The sequence below is a fragment of the Tachyglossus aculeatus genome, chromosome X2 (assembly GCF_015852505.1).
Source record: "Tachyglossus aculeatus isolate mTacAcu1 chromosome X2, mTacAcu1.pri, whole genome shotgun sequence".
NCBI lineage: Eukaryota > Metazoa > Chordata > Mammalia > Monotremata > Tachyglossidae > Tachyglossus > Tachyglossus aculeatus.
The window spans coordinates 6,672,934-6,700,418 of NC_052100.1; the positions used below are offsets into that span (position 1 = coordinate 6,672,934).

Below are 27,485 nucleotides of genomic sequence, written 5' to 3' on the forward strand. Positions count from 1 at the left end.
ATAACAGAAAAGTGGCAATTTTCTGTGTAAATCCCATGGGCCCCTTTCCAGCTAAACTCAACATCTATTTTGTGGTTTCGATCTCTGTTCTTGATTTCTGTTTTTGATTTCATTATTTCTGCTTATTTGTGTGTTTGGCCAGGCCCTGCCATTCCCATTGACCTGAAAGCCCTCGGAGTTCAGGAGCATCAGCTACTTAAATCAGTAATGGCACTGAAATGCACCCAAATCAGGGGCTGCTCTGAAAATCTAGACTCCCCCCACCCTCCTAGACCGGGTCGAGGTTGTGTCTCTTCCTTGGGCCTGCAGTGGCTGGCTATAACAGATGGTGGCAAGCTGCCCTGCCCTCTGCCTCATCAACTTGGGGACAGAAAGACCCTTATAAGCCACATATCTGAGCATGTCCCAAGACTGGGGTATTCATTTATAAGACCCAACTTGACAGCAGAGTCCAGTCCACCCGAGATTTTTAGCAAAAGCTTTTCCTTTTGTTTCTACCTAATGAGGAGACACACACGAAAACATTTCTGGCACTTCTCCAAAACCTCCAGTGGTTCCCCATCCCTCTCCCCATCAAGCAGAAACCCCTCACCACCAGCCTCAAGACACTCCATCAACTCTCTCCCACCCACTTATCCTTGTTCCTCTTCCACTCCACCCCAGCTCACACACTTGGCTCCTCCCAAGCCAACCTACTTACTGGGCCTCGTTCTCATCTCTCGTCACCGAACTTTCGCTCAGGGCCTCCCTCAAGCCTGGAACTCCCTCCCGGTTCACATCTGGCAGACCCCCGCTCTCCTCATATTGGAGGTGCTTCTGAAAGCCCATCTCTTCCAGGAGGCCTTCCCTGATTCACCTCTCAGCTCCTCACCCTACTTCCTCCCCCTCCCCCCACTACTGCCACTTCAGCACTTCTGTATCGCCTATCACTGTACTAGCCCCCCCCCCCCCACTCCCCAACTCCAGGAGAAGCAGTGTGGCTTAGTGGCTACAGCACAGGCCTAGGAGTCAGAAGGACCAGGTTTCTAAACCTGGCTTTGCCACATGTCTGCTGTATGACCTTGGACAAGTCATTTAACTTCTCTGGGCCTCAGTTACCTCGTCTGTAAAATGGGGATTAAGAGGGTGAGCCCCATGTGGGACAGGGACTGAATCTAACCTGATTAATTTGCTCTTACAACAGTGTTTGGCACATAGTAAGCGCTTAACACATACCATTATTATTATTTTTTGCACTTCTGTCCAGATCTTTATACTCCATTGCTTCCCCTTACCTGAAATGTATTTTAGTGTCTGGCTCTCCCACCAGACTGTCAGCTCCTTGAGGATGGAGATCATGTCCCCCTCGTCCCCCTCTCCACCCCCTACCCCCCCATCTTACCTCCTTCCCTTCCCCACAGCACCTGTATATATGTTTGTACATATTTGTTACTCTATTTATTTTACTTGTACATATCTATTTATTTTATTTTGTTAGTATGTTTGGTTTTGTTCTCTGTCTCCCCCTTTTAGACTGTGAGCCCACCGTTGGGTAGGGACTGTCTCTATATGTTGCCAACTTGTACTTCCCAAGCGCTTAGTACAGTGCTCTGCACACAGTAAGCACTCAATAAATACGATTGATGATGATGATGTCAGCCAATTCTACTGTACTTTCCCGAGCCCTCAGTGTAGCGCACAGAGTCATCCCTCAATCAATGCTCTGGATTGATGAACTTCTAGGCCAGGAGAGCCTAGTCAGGACTGAGCTGGGCTCTGACTGGAAGCTCCTCACAGCGCTTGAGAATTCTCATCGACTTGATCAAAATTGATCAGTGGCTAGCACTCCTCTTGGAACGGTCCACTTTTTTACGACTAAAAATGATTAAACTGTTTTTTAAACTTTTTATTAGTGCTCAAAAATCCATATTTTTGAAGTGCTAACAGGCTGGGCTACACTGCCATTACCAATAAAAGAATCCATGCGGCCTGCACACACATGTGGATTTCTGGTCATGTGTCCCACTACTGAGAAAACCTGGATGTCCTGACCTTGGAGCAGGGCCCAGAGATTAGCACCGAGGGAACAGCCATGGCCTGGGGGCTAGAGCAACAGGCTGGAAGTCAGACGACCTGGTTCCTAACCCTAGATGTGCCACTTGCCTGCTGTGTGACCTCAGGCAAGTTACTTCACTTCTCTGGGCCTCAGTTTCCTCATCTGTAAAATGGGAATTAATTATCAAGTCCCCTTCCCCCTTAGGCTGTGAACCTCGGGAGGCACAGGGACTGTGCCTGGCCTGATTTACTTGAATCTAGGACAGTGCTTGGAAAACACATACCATCATTATTATTATTATTGCTATTATCATTAGAAAGGTGCTGGGGGTGGTACTCCTTTCTTCAAATTCTCCAGGGAGACTCCTCCACAGTTACAAGAGCAAATCAAATTATATGATCATTTCAGCAGAGAAACAACCACACCTCCCCTCCTCCGCCCCCTCGTTACCCTGTCCGTGGACAATCCAGTTTTTTTTTAATGGCATTTGTTAAGCGCTTATTATGTGCAAAACATTGTTCTAAGTGCTGGGGGGGGATACAAGGTGATCAGGTTGTCCCACGTGGGGCTCACAGTCTTAATCCGCATTTTACAGATGAGGTAACTAAGGCACAGAGAAGTTAAGCGACTTGCCCAAAGTCACACAGCTGACAAGTGGAGGATCAGGGATTAGAACCCATGACCTCTGACTTCCAAGCCCATGCTCTTTCCACTGAGCCACGCTGCATCTCCTTGGGATTAAGACTGTGAGCCCTATGAGGGACAGGGACTGTGTCCAACCTGATGAGCTTGTATCCACCCCAGTGCTTAGTACATAGTAAACACTTAACAAATACCATTAAAAAAAAGGCTCTGGGGTAAATGCAGTCAGATGGGACAGGGTCCCTGTTCTACAATCTCAGAGGGAAGGAGAAAAGCTATCAAATTCCCATTTTACAGGTGAGGAGATTGAGGCCCAGAGATGTTAAGTGACGCACCCAAACTACCCATGAAACAAACAGAGGAACTGGGTTTAGAACCCAGGTTATTCGATATCCAGGCCCAGGCTCTTGCCAATAGGCCGCACTACTTCTCACGGTGTAGAGTGGCCAAAGGTGGTGGGAAGGGGCAGACTCCCTTCTTCCTGCCTCCACTCGCTACCAACTGTGCCCCCATGGTGCCACCAGAAGGCTGGGTTCCCCACGGCCCCTCTGGCCTCCAGCTGCCCCAGACCCACGTAGTCACCTCCGGACAACCGTAGCATCACCTCAGCACTGAGGAAAACAGGAAGCAGTGCTGGTTTCCGATCCCAGTCCCTCCAGGGCTCACTTCCTGCAGGGCTTGCCCTCCCACTTCTCACTCGGGAGGCTCAGCGCCTGAGGAGAGGCTGAAGAGCCCGGATGGGAAGGCCGGGGGCACCCTCCAACAGGCAGGATGCTCAATCTGGACCGATCTAGATGCCCAGCGGGACGAGAGCCGGGAGGACGGGGAGAGGGGAGCCCAGGGCCGGTCTCTACACCTCTGGGGAAGAAGACATGCGAGGCGCACCCAGGAATAAACATGCTCAACCCTTAGACTGTGAAGGATGGGTACTGGTTCATCTGCACACCATAAAGTGCTCAATAAATACCCTTGCTTCCTGTCTGGCTTGATGGATGGGCAAGTTTATAAAGAAACAGCATGGCCTAATGGGAAAGCATTCAGGTCTGGGAGTCAGAGGAACTGGGTTTTAATCCTGGCTCTACCACTTGGCTCCTGTATGACCTTGGCTAAATCACTTCCCTTCTCTGGGCCTCAGTTTCCTCATCTGTAAAATGGGGCTTAAACACCTCTTCTCCCTCCAGCTTACACTGAGAGCCCCATGTGGGAAAGGGACCGTATCCGACCTGATTATCTCATCTCTACCCCAGAGCTTAAACGGCGTCTGATGTATATATAGTAAAGCGTTAAATACCACAATTATGATTCTGAAGGCTAGGGAGACTGTCAGGAAGGCAGGGCCAGAAGGCCTATCTTGCATCTGCCCTTGCACTTGACTAACTGGGCACAAGATTGTCCTTAATAAATGCCATCTTTTTAAAATTACTTCTTTTAAGTGAATGACTCGCCAAACTGTATATCTTCCTTGACGGCAGGGATTGTGTCTACCAATCCTATGGCATTGTACTCTCCTAAACGCCTACCCCAGTGCTCTGAAAACAGTAATCACTTAATAAATACCATGGACAGATTGATTGACGACTCTTGGAGAAGACAGTTTTTAGTAGCAGTAGTAATAGAAGCACTTATTGACTACCTGCTGGGTGTGGGGCACTTAGCTGTAGAGAAGCAGCGTGGCCTACTGGAAAGAACCCCAGCCTGAGAATTGGAGGTTGTGGGTTCTAATCCTGGCTCTGCCATGGGTCTGCTGCATGACCTTGACAAGTCACCCTAATTCTCTGGCCTTAGTTACCTCATCTGTAAAATGAGGATTAAAACCTATTCTCTCCTACTTAGACTGTGAGCCCTATGTGGGACAGGAACAATGTCCAACCCGATTACTTGGCACAAAGTAAGCACTTAAATATAACAGTAATAGTACTAGGCACTCAATGAATCAATCGTATTTATTGAGCGCTTACTATGTGCAGAGCACTATACTAAGCACTTGGGAAGTACAAGTTGGCAACATGTAGAGACAGTCCTTACCCAACAGTGGGCTCACAGTCTAGAAGGGGGAGACAGAGAACAAAACCAAACATATTAACAAAATAAAATAGAATAGATATGTACAAGTAAAATAAATAGAGTAATAAATATGTACAAACATATATACATATATACAGGTGCTGTGGGGAAGGGAAGGAGGTAAGATGGGGGGGATGGAGAGGGGGACGAGGGGGAGAGGAAGGAGGGAGCTCAGTCTGGGAAGGCCTCCTGGAGGAGGTGAGCTCTTAGTAGGGCCTTGAAGGGAGGAAGAGAGCTAGCTTGGCAGATGTTGGGATGACATGGGGCGGGGGTCGACGGCGGGACAGGCGAGAATGAGGCACGGTGAGGAGATTAGCGGCAGAGGAGTGGAGGGTGCAGGCTGGACTGTAGAAGGAGAGAAGGGAGGTGAGGTAGGAGGGGGTGAGGTGATGGAGAGCCTTGAAGCCGAGGGTGAGGAGTTTCTGCCTGATGCGCAGATTGATTGGTAGCCAATGGAGATTTTTGAGGAGGGGAGTAACATGCCCAGAGCATTTCTGGACAAAGACAATCCGGGCAGCGGCATGAAGTATGGACTGAAGTGGGGAGAGACACAAGGGTGGGAGATCAGAGAGGAGGCTGATGCAGTAGTCCAGATGGGATAGGATGAGAGCTTGAACGAGCAGGGTAGCGGTTGGGATGGAGAGGAAGGGGCGGATCTTGGCAATGTTGCGGAGCTGAGACCGGCAGGTTTTGGTGACGGCTTGGATGTGAGGGGTGAAATAGCTAGCGGAGCCGAGGATGACACCAAGGTTGCGGGCTTGTGAGACGGGAAGGATGGTAGTGCCGACAACAGTGATGGGAAAGTCAGGGAGAGGGCAGGGTTTGGGAGGGAAGACAAGGAGTTCAGTCTTGGACATGTTGAGTTTTAGGTGGCGGGCAGACATCCAGATGGAGATGTCCTGAAGGCAGGAGGAGATGCGAGCCTGGAGGGAGGGAGAGAGAGCAGGGGCAGAGATGTAGATTTGGGTGTCATCAGCGTAGAGATGATAGTTGAAGCCGTGGGAGCGAATGAGGTCACCAAGGGAGTGAGTGTAGATCGAGAACAGAAGGGGACCGAGAACTGAACCTTGGGGAACCCCCACAGTAAGGGGAATTCTTGGAAGTTCACACTCGGTAAGTACTGGATAAAGAAGTGACGTGACGTGTTTCCCGCTCTCAAGGAGCTGCCTCCCCAGTGGGATTTTGAGGAGGAAAAGGGAGTAGAGCAAGGTGGATTTGGGGGGTGGGGAGGGCCAGGCAGGACCAGGAGTCAGAACTGAGCTTGTGGCCCCTGGTTCCTTTGCTCGGGACCTTCGGAGAGCTTGGGCAGGGACTCTCTGGCTTCTGGACTCCCAGAAACCTGCTCTCCCCACCTCCCTGACCGCTGCTGAGCTGGAATTCCTGAGAACAGGGGAGGACGCAGGAGGGGGGGATGCGCTGTGGACCCAGCCTGTCCATCCAGCACATCGACGCTGCCCTTCCCTTCGGCGTGGGGTTCCGGGAGAACAATCCCTGCCCATATGAAGCTTACAAATCTAGCGGGGGAAATGGACACCGAAATCAGTTACAGGTAGGGCAAAGCAATAGCGTGGAACGATCTGGATGGAAGTGCTAGAGGGATAGAAAGGAATGAGTACCCAAGGGCCGAGGTGATGTGGAAGTCCTGAAGAGGAAGGTGGAGGGGAAATTGGGTGGGGGGGATGATAGATTAAACCAGGGAAGGCCTCCTGAAGGAGGTGGGATTTTAATAGGACCTTGAAGATGGAGAGAGCAGTGGTCTGTTACACGTCAAAGGGGAGGAGGGACGATGTGAGCAACTGGTCGACGGCAGGTAAGGGAGAATGAGGGACAGTGAGTAGGCTGTCATAGGAGTGAAGCTGTGCAGGCTAGGCTGCAGTGGGAGAGGAACACAGGCCACCAGAGTTGATGGAGTGGCTTAAAGCCACCTGAAAACAATGCCCTCAAAGCTAAACTGCCTGAGGGAGGAGAGGTGTAAAATTAGACCTCTGCCTTGAAGTGAGGGAGTTCTGTCAAATCCATGGCAGACCAAAATAACCGAGGGTTTCCGAGAGCCTCACCCCGGAGCCTAGACAAGCCATCCTGCTCCCTGGGTATCCTGGAAGGAAGTTATCCACCCAATCGGAATGGGTGGCCACAGAGAATAAACGTTGTCATGTCTGGAGGCAGGACACCTCTCCTCACCCCCGAACTCCACTCTTCCCAGGCTTTCTGGAAAAGTGGTCCTCTTGAAATCGAGATGGTCCACTTCCCTAGTCTGACTCCCTGCTGCCAGACACCTCGTCTTTGGTTCTGGCAGCCTGGTTAGGCCCAGAATTAGAGGGGGAGGGGGAAAAAGAGGGAGAGGGGAGAAGAGGGGAAAAGGGGAAGGCAGGGAGACACAGGGAGAGGGGCTCCTAGGCACTTAGTGGAAAGTGCATGGGCTTGGGAGTCAGAGGTCATGGGTTCTAATCCCAGCTCCGCCACTTGTCAGCTATGTGACTTTGGGCAAGTCACTTAACTTCTCTGTGCCTCAATGACCTCATCTGTAAAATGGGGATTAAGACTGTGACCCCAACATGGGACAACCTGATGATGCTGTATCTACCCCAGGGCTTAAAAAAGTGCTTGGCACATAGTAAGCGCTTAACAAATGCCACCATCATTATTATTATTAGTAGTAGTAGTAGCAGTACAGTACTCTGCACAGAGTAAGCCCTTAACAAATACTGTTGATTTATTACACGTCACTTCTTTATCCTGCACTTCCCTAAAACCTACTACAGTGCATCGCACCAAGTGGACGCTCAATAAATGCTACTACTGCTACTATTTCTACTATTGCTACTACTTCTATTACTACTTTGGCTATTGCTATGGCTACTGGTACAGCTACTAATGCTGCAAGTAATACTAGACTGTAAGCTCATTGTGGGCGGGGAATGTATCTGTTTATTACTATAGTGTACTCTCCCAAGCACTTAGTAAAGTGCTCCGCACGCCATAAGCACCACTCAATACAATGGAATATTACTATTACTGCTTCTTCTCCTCCTCCTCCTCCTCTTACTATTACTACTACTACTTGAAGATGTGATCCCTGCCTTCACTAGCAGCGGAGACAAACACCAAAATAAATTACAGGTAGATGGAAGCAACAGAGTATAAAAACCTAGACATAAATGCCACAGAGAGGTCATTGGCAAGTGCTTAAGTGCTAAAGGGTTATTTTGGGGGAGACCCCTGGGTGCCTGTTCCCCTGGGAAACGAGAATGAAACTGTTCAAAATGGCCTCCACTAAAGACAACTTGTTCAGAAAAAGTTAGGACTGGGATAGGGGAGAGGCTGGGTGGGACTTTGTTGGGGGGGTACAACTTTACCTAGGTGACTGCCCGTGTTTAATTCCCACCCGCATATGTTTTCCCAACGCTTAGTACAGTGCTATGGATATAGCAAGCGCTTAATAAACACTAGCACAACTACCCCTACTTCACCTCTGCATGTTGAAGAGGGCAGCCACCACAGGCTCTGAAGCCCCTGCCAGTCAAAGTACAGGCGGTATATACCTTTGGATAGATCCAGTATAAAGTCTTGTTTGTGTTCTTCCTGTTTCTTGTTGCAGGCAGATCGAATCGAGTTTCTAACGCTTCTCCCCACCCTCTCCTACTATCACCCCTGCTGGGTCACATCTACACCTGAGTCTTCCACGACTCCATCCTTGGACACTCCCCCGGCCCCCTCCAGGAGCACTTACGTCCAGTCTATTGCTTGTACTCTCCCAAGAGATTAGTGCACTGCTCGGCACACAGTTAATGCTCAATACATATCATTGATTGATTGATTTATACAAGGTTCCTTCCTCTTCCTGTAATTTATTTGATGGTTTGTCTTCCTCACTAGACTGCAAGCTTCTTGAGGGCAGGGATCAAGTCTACTAACTCTGGTGGACCCTCCCAAGAGTTCAGTAGAGTGCTCTGCACACAGTAGATTGTGAACTTCTTGAGGACAAGGTCTCTACTGATTCCACTGGACTCTCCCAAGTGCCTAGTCTAGTGCTCCGCATAGTATTAGCACTCAATAAATATGACTGACGTCTGGAGAAGATGTGGTGGCAAGGCCCTGGAGGTCCTGAGCCTTTATTTTTCAACTCTGACCCTTAACCTTTAGGGTCCCGCTTTTGGCTTCTGCGAAGAGCATAAGACTGTCACTGGAGATCCTGAAATAGAACCCATCCCTGCCTCCTCCCCCTTATGGCATAAACTGGAGTCCCTTTGGAGAAAGTCTACTTTGTCCTCAGGATGCACCTTTTCAATCCTGTAATTTGACGGTCAGAAACAAAGCCCCTTATCTGCTCCCTGCACCTGGTTGTCGGCTGGCTGCCTCTCTCTCTTTCTGGCCCCGCTAACACCCCACCCAGCTGCACTTCTGTCTACAGAGCCACGCTCGGGAACTGCACATCTCCAAGCTCCCCATTTCACCACACTGTCTGAAGGGTAACGGAGGAAACACCAGACTACAAAAACGATTCTTACATCAGGGCTCGCTGCACAGAAAGCAAACTGGGAGCTGCCCTGGACCAACATTAAAATACGGCCCTCCCCTGGCCATCTGGGGCGAAGACAACATGAATGGCTGAAATTCACAGATAATTCCAAACCTACGGCAGCCACTAGCTTTTCAGCCTTTTCCCACAAGCAGCCCAACTTCAACTTTCATCTGAACTGTTCTCAGAAATCAAAAGAGTTTGAGTTCTGTACTGCTGCCTGCCCCAACTATCCTCTGGATAAAAATCAACAACAGGTAGGAAGCAAACGTAGAGAAATAAAGGAACTGGCAAATCCATAAACAAGGTAGTCATCTTTAGGATTTGCCCTTAGGCATCCACCCCCTCCCTTCCCCCCTCAACTCTTACGTGTATAACTTTAAACTCCCTTCTGGCTTAGGCTGTGTGTCCTGTATGGTCCAAGGACTGTGAGTGACCTGATTATCCTATACTTACCCCATCTTGGCACATAAAACAAGTACCACAGTTATTTTTATTACTGATTCCCCTCTTGTCTTATGCTGTCGAGTCATCTCGGACCCATAGCGACTCCACAGACACATCTCTCCCAGAAAGCCCCGTCTCCATCTGCAATCTTTCTGGTAGTCTATCCATAGAGTTTTCTTGGAAAAAAAAAGTAGTTTCCCGTTGCCTTCTTCGGCACAGTAAACTTGAGTCTCTGCCCTCAACTCTCTCCCAGGCCGTTGCTGCCCAGGACAGGTGAGTTTTGACGTGTAGCAGATTGCCTTCCATTCACTGGCCACCACTGGCTTTAAAGCACTCCATCATCTTGCCCCCTTGCTTCTCTCCTTCTACAACCCATCCCGCAAACTTCGCTCCTCTGGTGTGATCCCACCTGTCTCACCAAGGACCCCTGGCCCATGTCCTACTTCTGTCCTGAAACGCCTTCCCTCCTCAAATCCAACAATTACTCTTCCCCACTTCAAAGTCTTACTGAAGGCGCACCTCCTCTAAGAGGCCTTCCCAGACTAAGCCCCAATTTTCCTTATCTCCCACTCCCTTCTGAATAGCCCTGACTTGCTCCCTTTGCTCTTCCCCACCTCCCAGCCCCACAGCACTTATGAAATATCTTTAATTGTATTTATTTATATTGCTGTCTGCTTATTTGTATTGATGTCTGTCTGTCTCCCCCTCCACCAGACAGTGAGCTCTTTGTGGGCAGGGATTGTCATTCTTCATTGCTGTATTGTACTCTGCCTCAACAGAGTACTGCGCAGACCATTCCACAGGCCCAGGGGCTGCACTTCTGAGTGCAAACACACTTTCCATTTCCTTTGTCCTGTCAACCCACAGCCCCTGTGCACTGCACCATTTGTGGAGGCAAGACTGCCCCCCCACCAACACACACACACACTACCTCTCTCTCTCTCTCTCTCTCTCTCCCTCCCTTAACAGACCAGATGTTGCCTGTTGGAAAACTTTTACACATTCTATTTTTAAAGCCCTTGCTTGAAGGGTATGCTGTTTCTCCTCATTTGAATTTTTTTTTCCACGCTGAATGTGTAAGAAGAAAAGCCACTTCTTTCCTCCCACCTCCCCCTCCAATCCCCCCAATCCTTATCTTCTTGTGAGAAGACTCCAGGACTTGAGTTTTCCTGCTGGGTTTTTCATTTTATCCTCACAGTTTCTTATGCGATAGAAAGACAGAGGTATTATTATTCCCATTTTACAGGGGAGGAAACTGGGGCACAGAGAGGCTCAGATCACTTACCCAAAAATCAAACAGTGGCCAACTGGGACCAAAACCCAGGTCTCCTGACTTCCAACCCCGTTACTCTCCGGAAAGTAATACACCATTCTATTTACTTCGCAGTCACATTAAAATAATAATAATAATAATAATGGCATTTGTTAAGTGCTTACTATGTGCAAAGCACTGTTCTAAGCACTGGGGGGGGGATACAAGGTGATCAGGTTGTCCTACACGGGGCTCACAGTCTTAATCCCCATTTTACAGATGAGGTAACTGAGGCCCAGAGAAGTTAAGTGACTTGCCCAAAGTCACACAGCTGACAAGTGGTGGAGCCGGAACTCGAACCCATGACCTCTGGCTCCCAAGCCCAGGCTCTTTCCACTGAGTCACGCTGCTTCTCTAAAAGCCAATCAAATGCTCCTAAATGCAGAGTGAGGAATTCTTCCATCTCTGCTAATCTTCAGGTACTTTTCAGCAGAGAACAGTAACTCACCGATCTGCTCAGAGGCAGGGGGACTGAACAGATGACCTCTCTCATCCCAGATCTACCCAACGTGGCCATTTTCTTTCCTTCCCAACATGAGTCTCCCTGGCCTCTGGCTCAACAAATGGAAATACCATGTCCTTTTATGTTGAAGAAACAGGGACTGAGTGGCCAAGGGTGCCCTGTGGGGAAATGGAGATTCTAGATTTCCTGAGGGAAATCAGGCAAGGCCAAGCCAACCAATGGACTGGCTAGTATCGCATCTCCTTCGGGCCACCTACTGCCACTTCAGCACTTCCGCATCACCTCATCTTTACACTCAGTTGCTTCTCCCCACCTGAATTTATTTTAGTGTCCGCCTCCTCGTGTAAAATTGTAAGCTTTTTGAGGGCCAGGATCGTGTACCTTACTTCTTTTGGACTCTCCCAAACGCTTACGGCAGTGCTCTGTACGCTGGTAGGGGCTCACTCAATGCGACTGACTGGTTGTTTCCCTCTGATGAGAAGCAATTCCAGAATGGTTGGGTCTGGATTGGGCCAGAAGGCCCCTGCTGAGAGGTGGGAGGGCTAGCAGTGCCAGGTGAAACACGCAAGCTGGGTCCGAGCAGGAGCAAAGCTCCTGAAAGGAAAGGAGAGCATATGGCTGAGATCACTACCTCTTTTCTTCCCACTGTTCCCCACTGCTGGGTCTCAGGCCCTCCTGGACTGCATGAAGCAGATTGCTCAGCCATCAGTAGCTTCCAGCCCCAACCTGAACAGACTGCACCTTGGGCGCTAGAAAAAGGAGGGAAGAAATGGGTGAGTCATTCTCCGAGGGACCTCGAGGGCCCCCTGAGGGGCCTTCCCAACTAAGGAGCCAACAGGCCCTGGAAGGAGCCTGGCCGCCCAGGGACTTTCTCACCTCCGAAGATAGAAATCAGGAATTCTGAAGGTCCTGGGCTGTGGGTCCAGCACTGTGCTAAACTCTGGGGTAGATATAATCAGATTGGGGACAGTCTCTGTCCTACACGGGGTTACAGTCTAAGGGGTAGGAGAACAGATATTTAACCCCCATTTTCAGATAAAGGACCTGAAGCCCAGGGAATTTAAATGACTTGTCCAAGGGCATGCAGCAGGCCAGCCATGGAGCTGGGATGAGAACTCAGGTCCCCTAACTCCCAGACGTGTGCTCTTTCCACTAGGCCTTGCTGCTCCCCTGGGGTAGCAGTCAAACCCCAGGAAGAGAAGACAGCTGGACTGCTGCCCTGAACCCCTTTCTCTGAAGGACAAAGTGGAAACCCCAGTAGAACAGGCTGAATGAGTTTCCAGAGGTCTTCAGAGACCGCAAAAACGTCTGGAGAATTTGGCTGTTTTGCTTTTCAACTGCTTTGCTGAGGGGCTGGCTATACCACTCTCTTCTGCAGGAACTGTGAGCAGTTGGCCTAACTTTTAGACAAAAGAGAAATCCAATAAAATAGCTTAAATTTCCTCCAAAAGTACTTAATGGGCATAATCTATTGAATGTGAAAAAATAGGGAGCCTTTTATCAAGAGGCAAACAACGGGCCCCAGGGGAAACAGGATCAACAATGGGAAACCAAGGCATAGTGAAGGGCCAGTGTTTGGCATGGAGAGAAGTTAATGGCTGGGGCCCCATATGTGGAAAGACACTAATGGCCTGGGGAGAGAAACTAATAGCTGCCAGAAAGAAGCTAAAGGCCAAGATGGAAGATGTGGACAGAAACTAATGGCCAGGATCTCAGGAGTGGAGAGAAGCTAATGGCTGGGGATGGGGGTCGGGGGGATTCCAATTTAATCTCTGTTAGAGGGCGAGGCTAGACAGTAGAAGGGACAAGGCCATAGAGCAGATGATGTAAGGCTAGCCGGGGCTCAGCGAGATGAGGAAGGGGAAGGGACGACGCTCGGCAGATAGATGCTCTGGACACTGTTCTACCCACATCTCCCACTCCTCAAAAACTCCCAGTGGTGGCCCATAGCTCTCCGCATCAAACAGAGACGCCTGACCATCAGTTTTCAGGCCATCAGCTCTCCCCCTCTGGCATGACCTGGCTCCTATCCCACTATCCTCCCGGCCCACATGGTTTGCTCCTCTCACACCAAACCTGCTCTCTGTGCCTCACTCTTGTTTCTCCCCACCACTGACCCCTTGCTCACGTCCTTCCTTGGGCCTGGATCTCCTTCCCCTTTCACAAGTGAAAGATCACCACTCTCTCCATCTTCAAACCCTTCTCCTCCAGGAGGCCCTTCCTAATTGCTCATCTCCCAATCAATCAGTCAATGCTATTTATTGAGTGCTTGCTGGGTACTTGGGAGAGTACAACAGAACTGGTAGACACGATACCTACCCACGAGGGACAAACAGTCTAGTGGGGGAAACAGGCATTAAAATAAAATATAGAGAACACCCTGTTTCCCTCTCTATTGCCACTTCAACACTTCTGGGACACCTAAGAACTTGAGTAGTCACCCCTAAGCATTTAGTTATTCAGCCCCTACTCCCCACCCCCAACAGCACTTACGTACAAATCATTAGACTAGGTTACTTTCCCTACCAGTAACATCTCCCCCTCTAGACTGTACGCTCCTTAAGGGCTGGGATCATGTCTCTCCTTTGTATTGCACTGTATTCCCCCTAGTGCTTAGTTCAGTGCACCAAATACAGTAAGTGCTCAATAAATACTTCTGACTGAGCAGTTCCCACCCCAAAGTTTCCCTCCCTCCCCTCCTCAGTCCGTGTGATTTCCCTTTGACAAATCACTAGTGACAGGACCAGGGAAGGGAGGGAGGGAGGGAGGGAGGGAGAGAGAGAGAGAGAGAGAGAGAGAGAGAGAGAGAGAGAGAGAATGAGAATGTGTGTGTGTGCGCACACATGCGTGCACTTAGCAGAGTCCAACAGAGTTGGTAGGCAGGATCTCTGCTCTCATGGAGCTAACAATCCACTGTGTACAGTACAATACAATTGGGAGAGTACAATAGACTGCATCCTTTATTCACCCATCCCTCGGCACCACAGCATTTATGCACGATAGTTTATTTATTTATATTAATTTCTGCCTCCCCTTTTAGTCTGTAAGCTCATTGCAGGGCAGGGAACATGTCCACCAACTCTGCTATACTGTACTCCCCCAAGCATTTAGTACAGTGCTCTGAACACAGTAAGTGCTCAATAAATTCAAGTGATTGACTGGGAGGGCACAATAGAGTTAGTAGATGCAATCCCTGCCCTCAGTGAGCTTACAGTCTACCGTGGGCAGAGAACGGTACTGAGCACTTGGGTGAACACAACAGAATTAGTGGACATGATCTCTGCCCTATGCAGGGAGCGGAGAGTGGGAGGCGAGCACTAGCACCAGGGACCTGTTGCCTGGGACTGGGCCGAGGTCATCTCTGCCCACCCCAGCCGCCCCCACCCTGCCCGCTGCGTCCTCGCCCCCCGGGCACCCCAAGGCATGGGACGGGGCAGGCAGGGGCAGAGTTCACTCTGGCCTCACCCCCTGGAAGCAGTCTCAGGAAACCCCGGCCATCCTCCCCAGGAATGCTGGCCGGCTCCACCCCCACCCTCAAGCAGCCTTCCTCCCGTGCCCCCCCCCATCCCCGGGGGTTTTCTGCATTCCCCACGGAACAGAAAGAGCCATTATCCGGCCTCCCCCTCCAATCCACAGCAGCACATCCCATGACACCACTTCTGCAACTCTCACAGAAGCCTCTGGGAGTAAGCTGTAGTGCACACCATTGTTCCCAGCCCTCCACCTTAATACCCATTGCCTGGGACTGCGGGGGCCCGCGGGAGGGGCCAAGCACCTGGGAAAGGAGACTGATTTAACAGCAATAGCAGCATTTACTGAGTGCCCGTTTGGTGCAATGCATTGTACTGGGTGCTTGGGAAATGCAGAATACACAGAGGACCCATTCCCCGCTCCAAGGTCTTTCTGCTCTAATTGGGGGGTGGGGCGGTGAAGACAGACAAAAATGTACAACCAGAAGGGCCAAAATAAATCCATTGAACTGTAGCCTCGACAGAGGCTTGGGAGCAGTGCAGCGAAGTGGATAAAGCATCGGCCTGGGAGCCAGATGGTCTGGGTTCTAATCCCAGATCCGCTAATTGCCTGCTGTGTGACCCTAGGCTAGGCTCGGTGATTCAGTTTCCTCAACTGCAAAATGGGCAGTTCTCCCATTTCTCCCTGTTCTCCCTCCTACTTGGACTGTGAGCCCCACGTGGGACAGGGACAGTATCTGGCCTGCTTACCTTGTTTCTACCCCAGTGCTTAGAACAATGCCTGACACACAGTAAGCACTTAAGTATCATTAAAAAAGGAATTAGTAATCTCTAGCAGAACTCAACTATGGGTTTCCTCTTCAGAGGGAGGCCTCAAGGCACAAACGAGCATCAAGGCCCAGCAGGACCCTCGGCTCCATTAATTTTCCCTGCTTGAGGTGATCCAGCAGGCAGCCCTTCAGAGCACCAAAGTCTAGCCCCAAGGGACCATTTTCACTGCCGAAATGGACCAAAACCTTCTGTTTAACCAGAATCCTTCACCCACCACTCACCCATGCCCCATCTCGCTGGTGGAGGAAGAGTCCTTCTCTCCAGGCCTGCAGTGCTTCAGTGACACAGTAGCAGTTTAGGGAATTGGGGGGGGTGGGGTGCGGGGAGAGAGAATAATCTTATCTAGTACTGCTATTAATAGAGGAACAGCATGGCCTAATGAAAAGAGCCTGGGCCTGAGAATCAGAGGGCCCAGGTTTGTGTGACCCTGGCTAGTCACAACTTCTTTGGATTTCAATTTCCTCATGTGTAAAATGGGGATTAAATAGCTATTCTCTCTCCCACTTAGACAGCAAGCCTGTGTAGGACAGGGACTGTGTCTGATCTGCATATACTATATCTCTTCTAGTACTTAATACGGTGCATGGCACAGAGCAAGCACCTAAAAAATACAAACATTATTATTATTTTTATTGGTAGTGCTTAAGTGCTTACTATGCGGAAAGCACTGTGCTAAGCGATGCAGAAAGGAGAGGGAGTAGGTGAAATGAGGACTTAATTGGGGAAGGCCTCTTGGTAGAGATGTGATTTTGGTCCGGCTTTGAAGGTGGGGAGAGTGGTAGCCTGTAGTACCTTCCCAACCGCTCAGCAAGGAGCCCTGTACTCAGTAAATGCCACGACAACTCCTTTGCTGCGCCCTGTCACAGAGCTGCAGCTGCCCATCCAAATCAGATTTCATATTGATCCACAAGCGCAGATGTCAGTTTGGTGACCTGGAGGTCCAGGGCCAGAGCCAGGAGGCCAGACTAAGTGATTGTACCTTGATCTCATCGATCTCTATCTCCTAACTCACCCAAGTCTCACCTCCATATCCGACAATAACTCTCCCCGCCTTCAGAACCTTATCGAAGGCACATCTCCTCCAGGAAGCCTTCCCTGACTAAGCCCTCACTGCCCCTTCTCCCACTCCCTTCCACATCACCGTTGCACTTCGATTTGCTCCCTTTATTCACCCCTCCCTCAGCCCCACAGTGCATATGTCCATAACCGTAAATCATTTATTTCCATTTAATGTCTGTCTCTCTCAACTGTAAGCTCACTGTGGGCAGGGACTGTGTCTACCAACTCTATTAACTGTACTCTCCCAAGCATTCAGTAGAGTGCTCTGCACATGGCAGGCGCTCAATACACTTAATTGGTTGGTTACTTTCTCTTCTAAGCAACTATTTTTCCCTCTCCACAGACTCTTGGGGGGGGGGAGGGGGGGGTGTTTCACCTCCTTCAAAGGAGGGGACACTTGAGCCTTCTCAACTGGATTAAATGAGTTCCATTTGCTTTCAAAACGATTCCCTTGGGAAATACACAAACACGGGAAGGAGAAATAAATTGGATTTTCACCCAGTGGCATAACAGGGGAACCACAACAAGAAGGTTTTGAGAGCAGCCCAAGCAACTTGCATGGAAGCTTTCCGTTCTGCCGGGATGGGACCCTCCCCACTATGGCTTTCAAGCGTTTTCTAAACAATCTCTCTCACTCCCCCCCTTATCCCAAAATCCTCCTTTAATCAGCTCACCATCCCCTGCTCACTTCCACTCAAGAGTCAATGGCAAGGGCCGTAATCACTACAGCTGAGCCAACTTCGGGTGGAGCCTGTTCCCTGCTCGGAGTAAAAATCAGTTTGGACTTCTCTAGCTTGTAAACTCCTTCCTCTAGACTGTACACTCCCATATGGGCTGGGAATGTGTCTACCAACTCTGTTGGATTGTCCTCTCCCAAGCGCTTAGTACAGGGCTCTGCACAAGATAAGTCCTCGATAAATACAATCGATCGACTGACTTTTCAACTTTAGACTTCTCCGTCACATCTTGGAGAGCGTGAGGGGACCCACAGGGGATCATACCGACAACAACGATAATAATAACAATAATAATGATAGCATTTGTTAAGCACGTACTATTTGCTAAGTGCTGGGGTTGGTACAATACCATTAGCTTAGACAGAGTCCACACTCCATGTGGGGCTCACGGTCTAAGGGGGAGGGTGAGCAGCTACTGGAACCCCATTTTATAGATGAGGAAACTGAGGCCCAGAGGAGTGAAGCCACTTGCCCAAGGTCACACAGCCGACACATGGCGGAGCCGCGACTAGAACCCAGGTCCTTCTGACGCCCAGGCCTGGGCTCTATCCACCCTGCTTCCCTTGGGGCAGAAGCACCCTACCCAGAAGCTGAGGCAGCCCAACCCAACTGCTCCTACCCTCCTGTGGGGGGTGGCCAAAGTCCTGCAACCTCCTCACCCTGGGCCCGACCTTCCCGGCTCTTTCAGTCCTGCCACTCTCTCAGGGGGAAGGGCAGGCCTCCAAGCTTGTGACCCTCCACCTGTGCCAAAACCAACACTGCCTCTGGGCAAACAGGGAGCTCTCCCCTCAACCCTCACCTGAGGGGGTACGGCCGTAACCTCAGGAGGGATTTCTGGCTCCTGGATTAGAACCCGAAACACCCCAAGTCTCAGCAAGAAGGCAAGTGCCGGGGAGGGGACCGTTTCTAGGGTTGGGCCGAGGACAGGCCTAGCATTTCCACATTCCCTTTCCCCTCCCAAATTCCCCCGCTCCCTCCTCCCGGTTCTCCTGAGGTCGGGGGTTACCTACACATGCCAGCGGAGCTGCAACTATCAGCCTGAACAGGGTCTTTGTGCGTCTTCAACTCCCCCTTCAGTGAGCTAGAGGGGAGAATTAAAAAATTCCTCCCAACCATTCCTCCCGCTAAACCAACTGCAGGAAGGGTGGAGAGGGCAAGCTGTGAGCTTTCATTTATTTTATGTCTGTAATAATAATATTTATTAAGCACTTTCTATGTTCCAAACACCATGCTCAATTCATTCATTCAATCGTATTGCGTGCTTACTGCGTGCAGAGCACTGTATAGGGCGCTTGGGAGAGTGCAACACAACAATAAACAGACACATTCCCTGCCCACAACGAGCTTACAGTTTAGAGGATGTTGGGGAAGTTACGTTAGACAAATGGGGCTCACAGGCTAAGGGGAAAGGAGAATGGTATTTTATCCCCATTTGACAGATGAGGAAATTCAGGCCCAGAGAGGTTAAGTGAGTGTGCCGGGTCACACAGCAGGCACGTGGCAGAGCCTGGAACCCCTGTCTCCAGACTCTCAGTCCTTTACAGTGTGTGGAGCACATAATAATACTACATAATAATATTCATAATTACAAATGTTAAAGACTTACAAGGTGCCAATCAATTGAATAGAAACAGGCTACTAATCAGATCAGAAACAGTCCCTGCCCCACACGGAGCTCACAGTCTAAAAGGGAGAGACAAAAGGAATTTTATCCCCATTTTATAGGTGAGGAAACCGAGGCCCAGAGAAACTAGGTGACTTGCCAGAAGTCACGCAACAAGCAAACGGCAGAGCTGGGATAAGAACCCAGGTCTCCTAATTCCCCGAGCCGAGTTCCTTCTGCTAGCCCACACTGTTTGGCTTTTTCTGCTCCTGGGCAGCTTCACTGGAAAAATAGGGAGGGGTTAGCAGTGGGGAGACAGGAACGGAAGGAACAAAGCAGCAGATCTCTGATTATGCCAAGTCCTCCTCCATTTATCTCTCAAGTATTCAGTCTGAACACCCCAGAGGGGAGGGGAGGTATGCAGCAGTGGAAGGGCAAAACTGCAGGTAGGAAAGGGAGAAAAGATAATCCAAGGGAGATACATATGCACATATATACAAATAATGTATAAAACATATGCATGGACAAACACACACATATCCACACACGTTTTCCTTTCTCTTAATCCACAGCGAAACTCTCAGCTTTCAGATTTCAGAGAGGGTATCCTCGCTCTGCTAGCCAGCTTTGATCCCCTATTCCCCACCACCCCATCCTCCCCACGGAACCGAAAATCGATCGGAAAAGAGAAAGGACCGAGGTATCTCCAGGCTGGGGAGGGTCTCCCAAGTTGGGTGAGGCATAAACCAGAAACTCCCGCCCGGCTCTCAAACCCGCTACCCAGAGCCGACTTGATTTCAAAGTCCAGCTGAGGGCCTTGATGGAGCGCTCTCTCCTAAGTTGGTCGGGTTTCAACAAAAATCTAATTTTTCTGCAGCGATTCACTGAAATGTTTTTCAAGCTGCCTGAAAAGAGATCCCGTGTATTGATATTTCTCAACTGCTGGTGGGGAAGAAAATGCTTTTACCTGAGTTGGTGTGGATGCTTAAAAAAAACTCTACTCCTTCCCCAAGTGCTGGCATCGGCCAACCTTTCGGTCACTTTGGAACTGAAATCAATCACTTTCCTAGAAGCAAACTTCCAGATGATCAAAATTAAATCGAGTGGCCAGCTCCATTCCCCATAGCATGGGCAGCAGTGCCACAACTTAATGTAACCCATACATAAACCTTAAGGTGGAACAGGAGCTGCTTCCTTAACTAGGGCCCCCCCAGTAACTTGGGACTCAGATGCTCAATTACAAAGGCGTTAAGCCGGATGGCTACCAATAGGCTAAGCCACCCAGCTTTCAAGCATTCCCCCAATCGAGGAGCAGGATGGTCATCATGGGAAATAAAAAATGCAGCCTCCGGCTTCCTTTTCCCACTCAACAGAGATAGTTGGAGGGTTCTGTGTGTGTGTTTTAATCGAAATGGCTGTAATTATGTTCGGCAGCCACTTACCGGGGAGTGTTATGTGGGTGAACAGGAGTGAAGGGAGAGGATGGGGCGGGGGCTAGGTAGCAGCTGGAGTTTGAGCAAAGTTACAAACACATCTGAGCTCTTTTCGGAACAGTACAAAGGTTCAAATGTTTTAGGGGGTGAAGAGCCTGGAGATCTCAGCTCCCTCTTTCATCTTCTAATAATAACATTAATAACTGTGGTATTTGCTAAGCACTTACTGTGCGCCAAGCACTGTGGCAGATATAATACTACCAGATCAGACACAATCACTGTCCCACAACAGGCTCATAGTCTAGGAGGAGGGAGAACATGTATTTAATTCTCATTTTATGGAGGAGTTCACCTGCCACTCCATCTTGCTCACGCGCTTCCCTTCTGCTTAGTACACAGTAAGCGCTCAATAAATATGATTGAAAGAATGAAAAGTTCCTCCCCCTTCACAACCAGCAGACCAGCTGTCTTCCTACCGAAATCCCATCACCTCTAGGAGGCTTCTCTCATTAATCTCTCATCTCCTCACCCTATTTCCCCCCAAATGTCAATTAATCACTTCCTGTCACTTAAGTACTTGGGTATTCACTCTTTCTGCCAAAATGCTTCTTTAAACTTTTTTTGCTTCCCTCTACTTGTAATTTACTTTAGGGTCTGCCTCCTCCCTTACATTGTAAGCTCCTTGAGGGCAGGGATAATAACAATGATAATAATGATAATAATAATGGTAATAATAATGAAAATGGTATTTGTTAAGCACTTACTATGTGCCAAGCACTGTTGCAAGCTCTGGGGTAGATACAGGTTAATCAGGTTGTCCCACATGGGGCTCACACTTTTAATCCCCATTTTACAGATGAGGTAACTGAGGCCCAGAGAAGTGAAGTGACTTGCCCAAGGTCACACAGCAGACAAGTGGCAGAGCAGGGATTACAACCCACGTCCTCTGACTCCCGAGCCCGGGTTCTTTCCACTAAGCCACACGCTGCTTCTGGGATCATAGCTAATAACTCTACTACACTCTCCCAAGTGCTTGACACAGTACTGTGTGCAGAGTAAGTGCACAATAAATATCATGGATTAATTATCCCTGCTCTAAAGGAGCTTATCTGTTTTTTCTTCTTCTTCACGGTTTCTGTTAAGTGCTTACTATGTGCCAGGCACTGTACCAACCGCTGGGGTAAATACAAGCTAATCAGTTTGGACACAGTCTCTCTCCCACCTGGGGCTCACAGTCAATCCCCATTTTACAGATGAGGTAACTGAGGCACAGAGAAGTTAAGTGACTTGCTCAAAGTCACACAGCTGACAAGTGGCAGTGTCAGGATTAGAACCCACAACCTCTGACTCCCAAGCCTGTGCTCTTTTCAAAGTGCTTTCCCTGTGCTGAGCGCTGGGGGAAGATTCAAGATAATCAGATCGGACACCAGCCTGCATCACACCAAGGTCACAGTCCCCAAGGCAGAGAGAGTGGGTGTTTTATCCCATTTTACAGATGGGGAAACTGAGATACGGAGAAGTGAAGCAATTTGCCCAAGAACACTCTGTGGGTGAATCACGGAGCTGGGACTACAGCTGGGGTCTCCTGTGGCAGGAAGCAGTCAATGGTATTTATCAAGCACTTCATTCATTCAATTGTATTTATTCAGCGCTGTGTGCAAAACACTGTACTAAGCACCTATGGTGAGCAGAACTTTGTACTAAGCACTCGAGAGAGTACAATATAAACAGATCTGGTAGACACATTTCCTGCCCACAAGGAGAATAGGGTCTAGAGGGGGGAGACAGGCATTAAGACAAATTACAGGAACGTACATAGGTGCTGTGGGGCTGAGGATGGGGGGTGAATGTCATGTCCCTTCCAAACTGTAAACTTGTTATGGGCGGGGAACATGCCCACAAATTCTGTTGTACTGCACTATCCCAAGCACATAGTTCAGTGCTCCCCTCATAGTAAGCACTCAATAAATACCATCCACTGACTGCTTAAAGGGTACAGAGCCCAGTGCGAAGGCACTGCAGAAGGGAGAGGGAGTAGGGGCACTTCTGCCGGGTGGGTGGGGGGTGCGAGGGGGCATTTCCCAGATTGGGGCACCAGGGCCAGAAGTGGGGGTGCAGTGGGAAATGCCAGACAGGAAGGGGTGGACACGCCCCTCCGAGGGCCAAAGCTCCCGGTTCTACCCGCTGAGCTGCCAGGGATGGCTTTTCCAGGCAGCTCCGAGCGGAGAGTCTCAGAAGGCAAGACTCAGCTCTGGCAGGCTTCCCTGGCAGACAGGACTGTGGGAGAGACTGTCTGCTCAGCGGGACAGCCGCTCCCACAGCTCAGTCCCAGCCTCCCACATATCAGGCCTCTGACCAGCCCAAAGAGTTCACTAATTGGGGCCAAAGGTCCCCTCCCCGCCTGTCCCAGCGTGGTGGCTTTGGGGTCTGTTCGGTCTTTGAAGCCTGTCCCCCACCTGGTCCCCCTTGCCTCCTGTTTGCCCTCCTCTCACTTGGAGGGAACGGCCGACACGGCTGGTGGCAGTCCCTTTCATTCAATCGTATTTGGGCGCTTACCGTGTGCAGAGCACTGTAGCAAGCGCTTAATCTTCACTTTCCAGTCCCCACTCTGCCCTTCGCAGGGGCTGAAGCCAGAGAGGCGAGGCCAGCTTTTCGTTCTGTGTGCGGGGCTGAATAGGGAGCAGTCTTCGGCCAATCAACCAATAGTATCTATGGACGGTTCTTGTGTGCAGAGTGTTGTGCTGAGTGCTCGAGAGGGCAGAATAGGTAGGCGCGATCCAGGCTCTCAGGGAGCTTCGAGTCTAGTAGGGGAGGTAGACGCTATAATCGATTGCAGGTTGGGGGAAGCGACAGAGTGCTAAGCACTAATATAGAGCAAAAAAATATAGGCCCATTTTGGGCCTTTTCAGTCCGGACTGTTAGCTCGGGTCTCTGGGTAGGCCCGGGCATCTAAATGATCATCGAAGGGGCAGCCACCGCACCCATGGACTCCCGGAACCGGGCAGAGAAAGCGGCTCTCTCCCCCGGGGCAGCGGCCAGGTCACCCAGCTCTGGGACGGGCTTGTTGTTTGCAGCGTTCCCTGGCACAAAGCACGGGGCACCTGGGCGTTGTTCTCTTCCAAGCCCTCGGCGCAGTGCAGCCCAGAGTGTGAACACTATTGACCGACCGACTGACTGACTGAGAGGGAGCCAAAGTATGTCCGTCCCCAGCCAGGCGCTGTCTGGATGCTGGAGGCCCACCTGGACTTCCCAGACCCCCCGGCCGGGGGTACCGCTAGACCCGGAGCGGGACCACGAGGGCACCGGCCGGGCACCCCGGGGTCAGCTCTCTTTCCTCTGGGGGGGAACCTGGGCCTTGGCCCCCGCGGTGTCCAGCTCCCCGTCGCGCTCCGTCCCCCACAAATGCTCCTGCCGGGCTGGGTGGACCAAGAGGTGAGGTCACATGCAAAGACACACCCCTCCCCCCAACCCCACCCTTCTGGCCAAACGGGCACGGTCCGGGGACGCTGCCAGCTACTTGGGGGCACATCCCAGATCCCAAAGAAGGGAGGCGTCGGGCCCTCGCCTTCCCGAGGCTCGGTGCCCACAGACACGCCGGGCAGGCCGGCCTCCCTCTGAGCCCCACGGCTCTCCCACCGCCCTGCCGCTCTCCCAGACGGGCGAGGGGTGGTGAGGTGGTGGGGTGGCAGGGCGGGGACGCAGGGCGGCTGCCGGAGGGAGGAGGATGGCCAAGAGGGCACACGGAATGCGGAGCCACCCAAGGGGCCTGAGGTGTGAAGATGATGGAGACTGCGGAGGCTGGACACTGGAAGATTCCTTCCCTTCCCCACAGCACCTGTATATATGTTTGTACATATTTATTCCTCTATTTATCTTACTTGTGCATATCTATTCTATTTATTAGTATGTTTGGTTTTGTTCTCCGTCTCCCCCTTCTAGACGGTGAGCCCGCTGTTGGGTAGGGACCGTCTCCATGTGTTGCCGACTTCCCAAGCGCTCAGTACAGTGCTCCGCCCACCGTAAGCGCTCAATAAATACGATTGATTGATCGATTGGAGGGGGGGGGGGGGCGGTGACGGAGCCCGGGGGCGGGTCCGGAAGGCCGAGATGATGGAATCCGGAGGGGTGGACAGATGATGGAGCCCGGGCGGGGGGATGCTCGGCGCAGAGCCGGAGAGGAGCCACCTCCCCTCCCGTCCCGTCCCCTCCCCAGCCCGGGGGGCGGCGGGCCCTGCTCGGCTGGGCTCGGCTCAGCCCTGGGCCCCCTCGGCCGGGCCCCGGTCCCTGCCCTGGCGGGCCCGGCGCCCGCCCACTCGCTCCCCCGCTCACCTTTCTGGCCGCTGAACGCCGTGTACCAGGACAGCGACAGGAAGGCGCAGAAGCAGAAGAGCAGCAGCGTCAGGAAGGTGCCATTGCGGAGCCTCATCGCCTCCCGCTCCCGATGTCGTTGCTGCCGCTGCTGCCGCTGCTGCCGCTGCTGCCGCCGCTGCTCCTCCTCCTCCTCCTCCTCCTCTTCCGCGGCGGGGGCGGCGGCAGCGGCGCGGGGAGAGGCCGCATGTCCCGGGCGGGAGGGTGCGCTCCGCCGGCCCCGGCCGCGGCCACGGCGGGGACGAGGAGGACGACGAGGAGGAGGAGGAGCGGGAGGAGCGGGAGGAGCCCCCGGCCCACGTCATCCCCCGGGCCTGGAATGCCCTCCCTCTGCCCCTCCGCCAAGCTAGCTCTCTTCCTCCCTTCAAGGCCCTGCTGAGAGCTCACCTCCTCCAGGAGGCCTTCCCAGCCTGAGCCCCTTCTTTCCTCTCCCCCTCTCCATCCCCTCCATCTTACCTCCTTCCCTTCCCCACAGCACCTGTATATATGTATATATGGTTGTACATATTTATTACTCATTTATTTATTTATTTTACTTGTACATTTCTACCCTACTTATTTTATTTTGTTGGTATGTTTGGTTCTGTTCTCTGCCTCCCCCTTTTAGACTGTGAGCCCACTGTTGGGTAGGGACTGTCTCTATGTGATGCCAATTTGGACTTCCCAAGCGCTTAGTCCAGTGCTCTGCACATAGTAAGCGCTCAATAAATACGATTGATTGATTGATTGATTGTACATATTTATTACTCTATTTATTTATTTATTTTACTTGTACATTTCTATCCTACTTATTTTATTTTGTTGGTATGTTTGGTTCTGTTCTCTGTCTCCCCCTTTTAGACTGTGAGCCCACTGTTGGGTAGGGACTGTCTCTATGTGATGCCAATTTGGACTTCCCAAGCGCTTAGTACAGTGCTCTGCACATAGTAAGCGCTCAATAAATACGATTGATTGATTGATTGATTGTACATATTTATTACTCTATTTATTTATTTATTTTACTTGTACATTTCTATCCTACTTATTTTATTTTGTTGGTATGTTTGGTTCTGTTCTCTGTCTCCCCCTTTTAGACTGTGAGCCCACTGTTGGGTAGGGACTGTCTCTATGTGATGCCAATTTGGACTTCCCAAGCGCTTAGTCCAGTGCTCTGCACATAGTAAGCGCTCAATAAATACGATTGATTGATTGACTGACTCTGCACCGACCGCTGTTCTGAGCGCTGGGGCAGTTACAAGGTCAGCAGGTTGCCCCACGCGGGGCGCCCCGGCTTCATCCCCATTTTACAGATGAGGGAGCTGAGGCGCGGATCATTGAATAATAATAATGATGATGGCATTTATTAAGCGCTTACTAGGTGCACAGCACTGTTCTAAGCGCTGGGGAGGTTACAAGGTGATCAGGTTGTCCCACGGGGGGCTCACAGTCTTAATCCGCATTTTACAGATGAGGTAACTGAAGTGGCTTGCCCAAGGTCCCCCCCCCCGGCAGACAAGTGGCGGAGCGGGATTAGAACCCACGTCCTCGGCCTCCCAAGCCCGGGCGCTTGCCACCGAGCCAGGCCGCTTGGTCCCGGGCATCCCCGGAACGGCGGGGGGCATCCTCTCCATCCCCCCATCTTACCTCCTTCCCTTCCCCACTGCACCTGTATATATGTTTGTACATATTTGTTACTCTATTTTACTTGTACATATCTATTCTATTTATTTTATTTTGTTAGTATGTTTGGTGGTGTTCTCTGTCACCCCCTTTTAGACTGTGAGCCCGCTGTTGGGTAGGGACTGTCTCTATATGTTGCCAACTTGGACTTCCCAAGCGCTTAGTACAGTGCTCTGCACACAATAAGCGCTCAATAAATACGATTGATGATGATGATGATGATCCACCGAGAGGGTGCCAGGGCACCACTGCAGGTCAGAGGCCATCCTCGCCCCGGCCAGCCAGCCGGCAGCCAACCTTGGTCCTCCGTGGCCACGTCCCTGGGAGGTGGGGACCACCTTGGCTTCCCCGAAAGGCAGTGGTCAGGTTTGTCCCGCCTGGTTTCTGGAAGGGGCAGGAGTGGGGCCGGTCAAGCAAGTGGACTCCAAATGGGCCCCTCCTCTCTCACCACCAGCCACCCACGGGCCCAGGAGCTGGGGTTTGGGAGGGACAGAGGGAAGGTCAAGGCACCCAGATTCATTCGTTCGTTCATTCAATGAATGGTATTTATTGAGCGCTTACTGTGTGCAGAACACTGTACTAAGCGCTTGGGAAGTGCAATTCAGCAGTAGAGACCATCCCCCCGCCCACAACGGGCTCCCAGATCACTCCGGTACCCGGCCAGAGGCTCCCACATCGGGCCGGAGACTCGGTCTCTTCCCAACCCAGAGGGGAGTGGATTGGGAGATGGGCATTCCTCACTTGTGCCCCCCCCCCCCCCCCAGTATATACTCATATGCAGGCACACACAAAATAAGTCCACGAAAAAAATACATACACCTGCACGCTCACGAAATACACACA

The 27,485-nt window shown here is 51.0% G+C and overlaps 1 protein-coding gene across 2 annotated transcripts in view; it reads right to left on the minus strand.

Moving 5' to 3' along the window:
* The window catches only part of MGAT4B (alpha-1,3-mannosyl-glycoprotein 4-beta-N-acetylglucosaminyltransferase B), a 48,366-nt gene extending 23,284 nt beyond the window's left edge, over positions 1-25,082 (minus strand). For both annotated transcript variants that reach the window (XM_038770891.1, XM_038770889.1), the window contains exon 1: positions 24,945-25,082. In XM_038770891.1, coding sequence (XP_038626819.1) covers positions 24,945-25,041 — 97 coding nt within the window. In that variant the 5' untranslated portion in view covers positions 25,042-25,082. The remainder of the gene's footprint in view (positions 1-24,944) is intronic.
* Between the last annotated feature and the right edge of the window lie 2,403 nt (positions 25,083-27,485).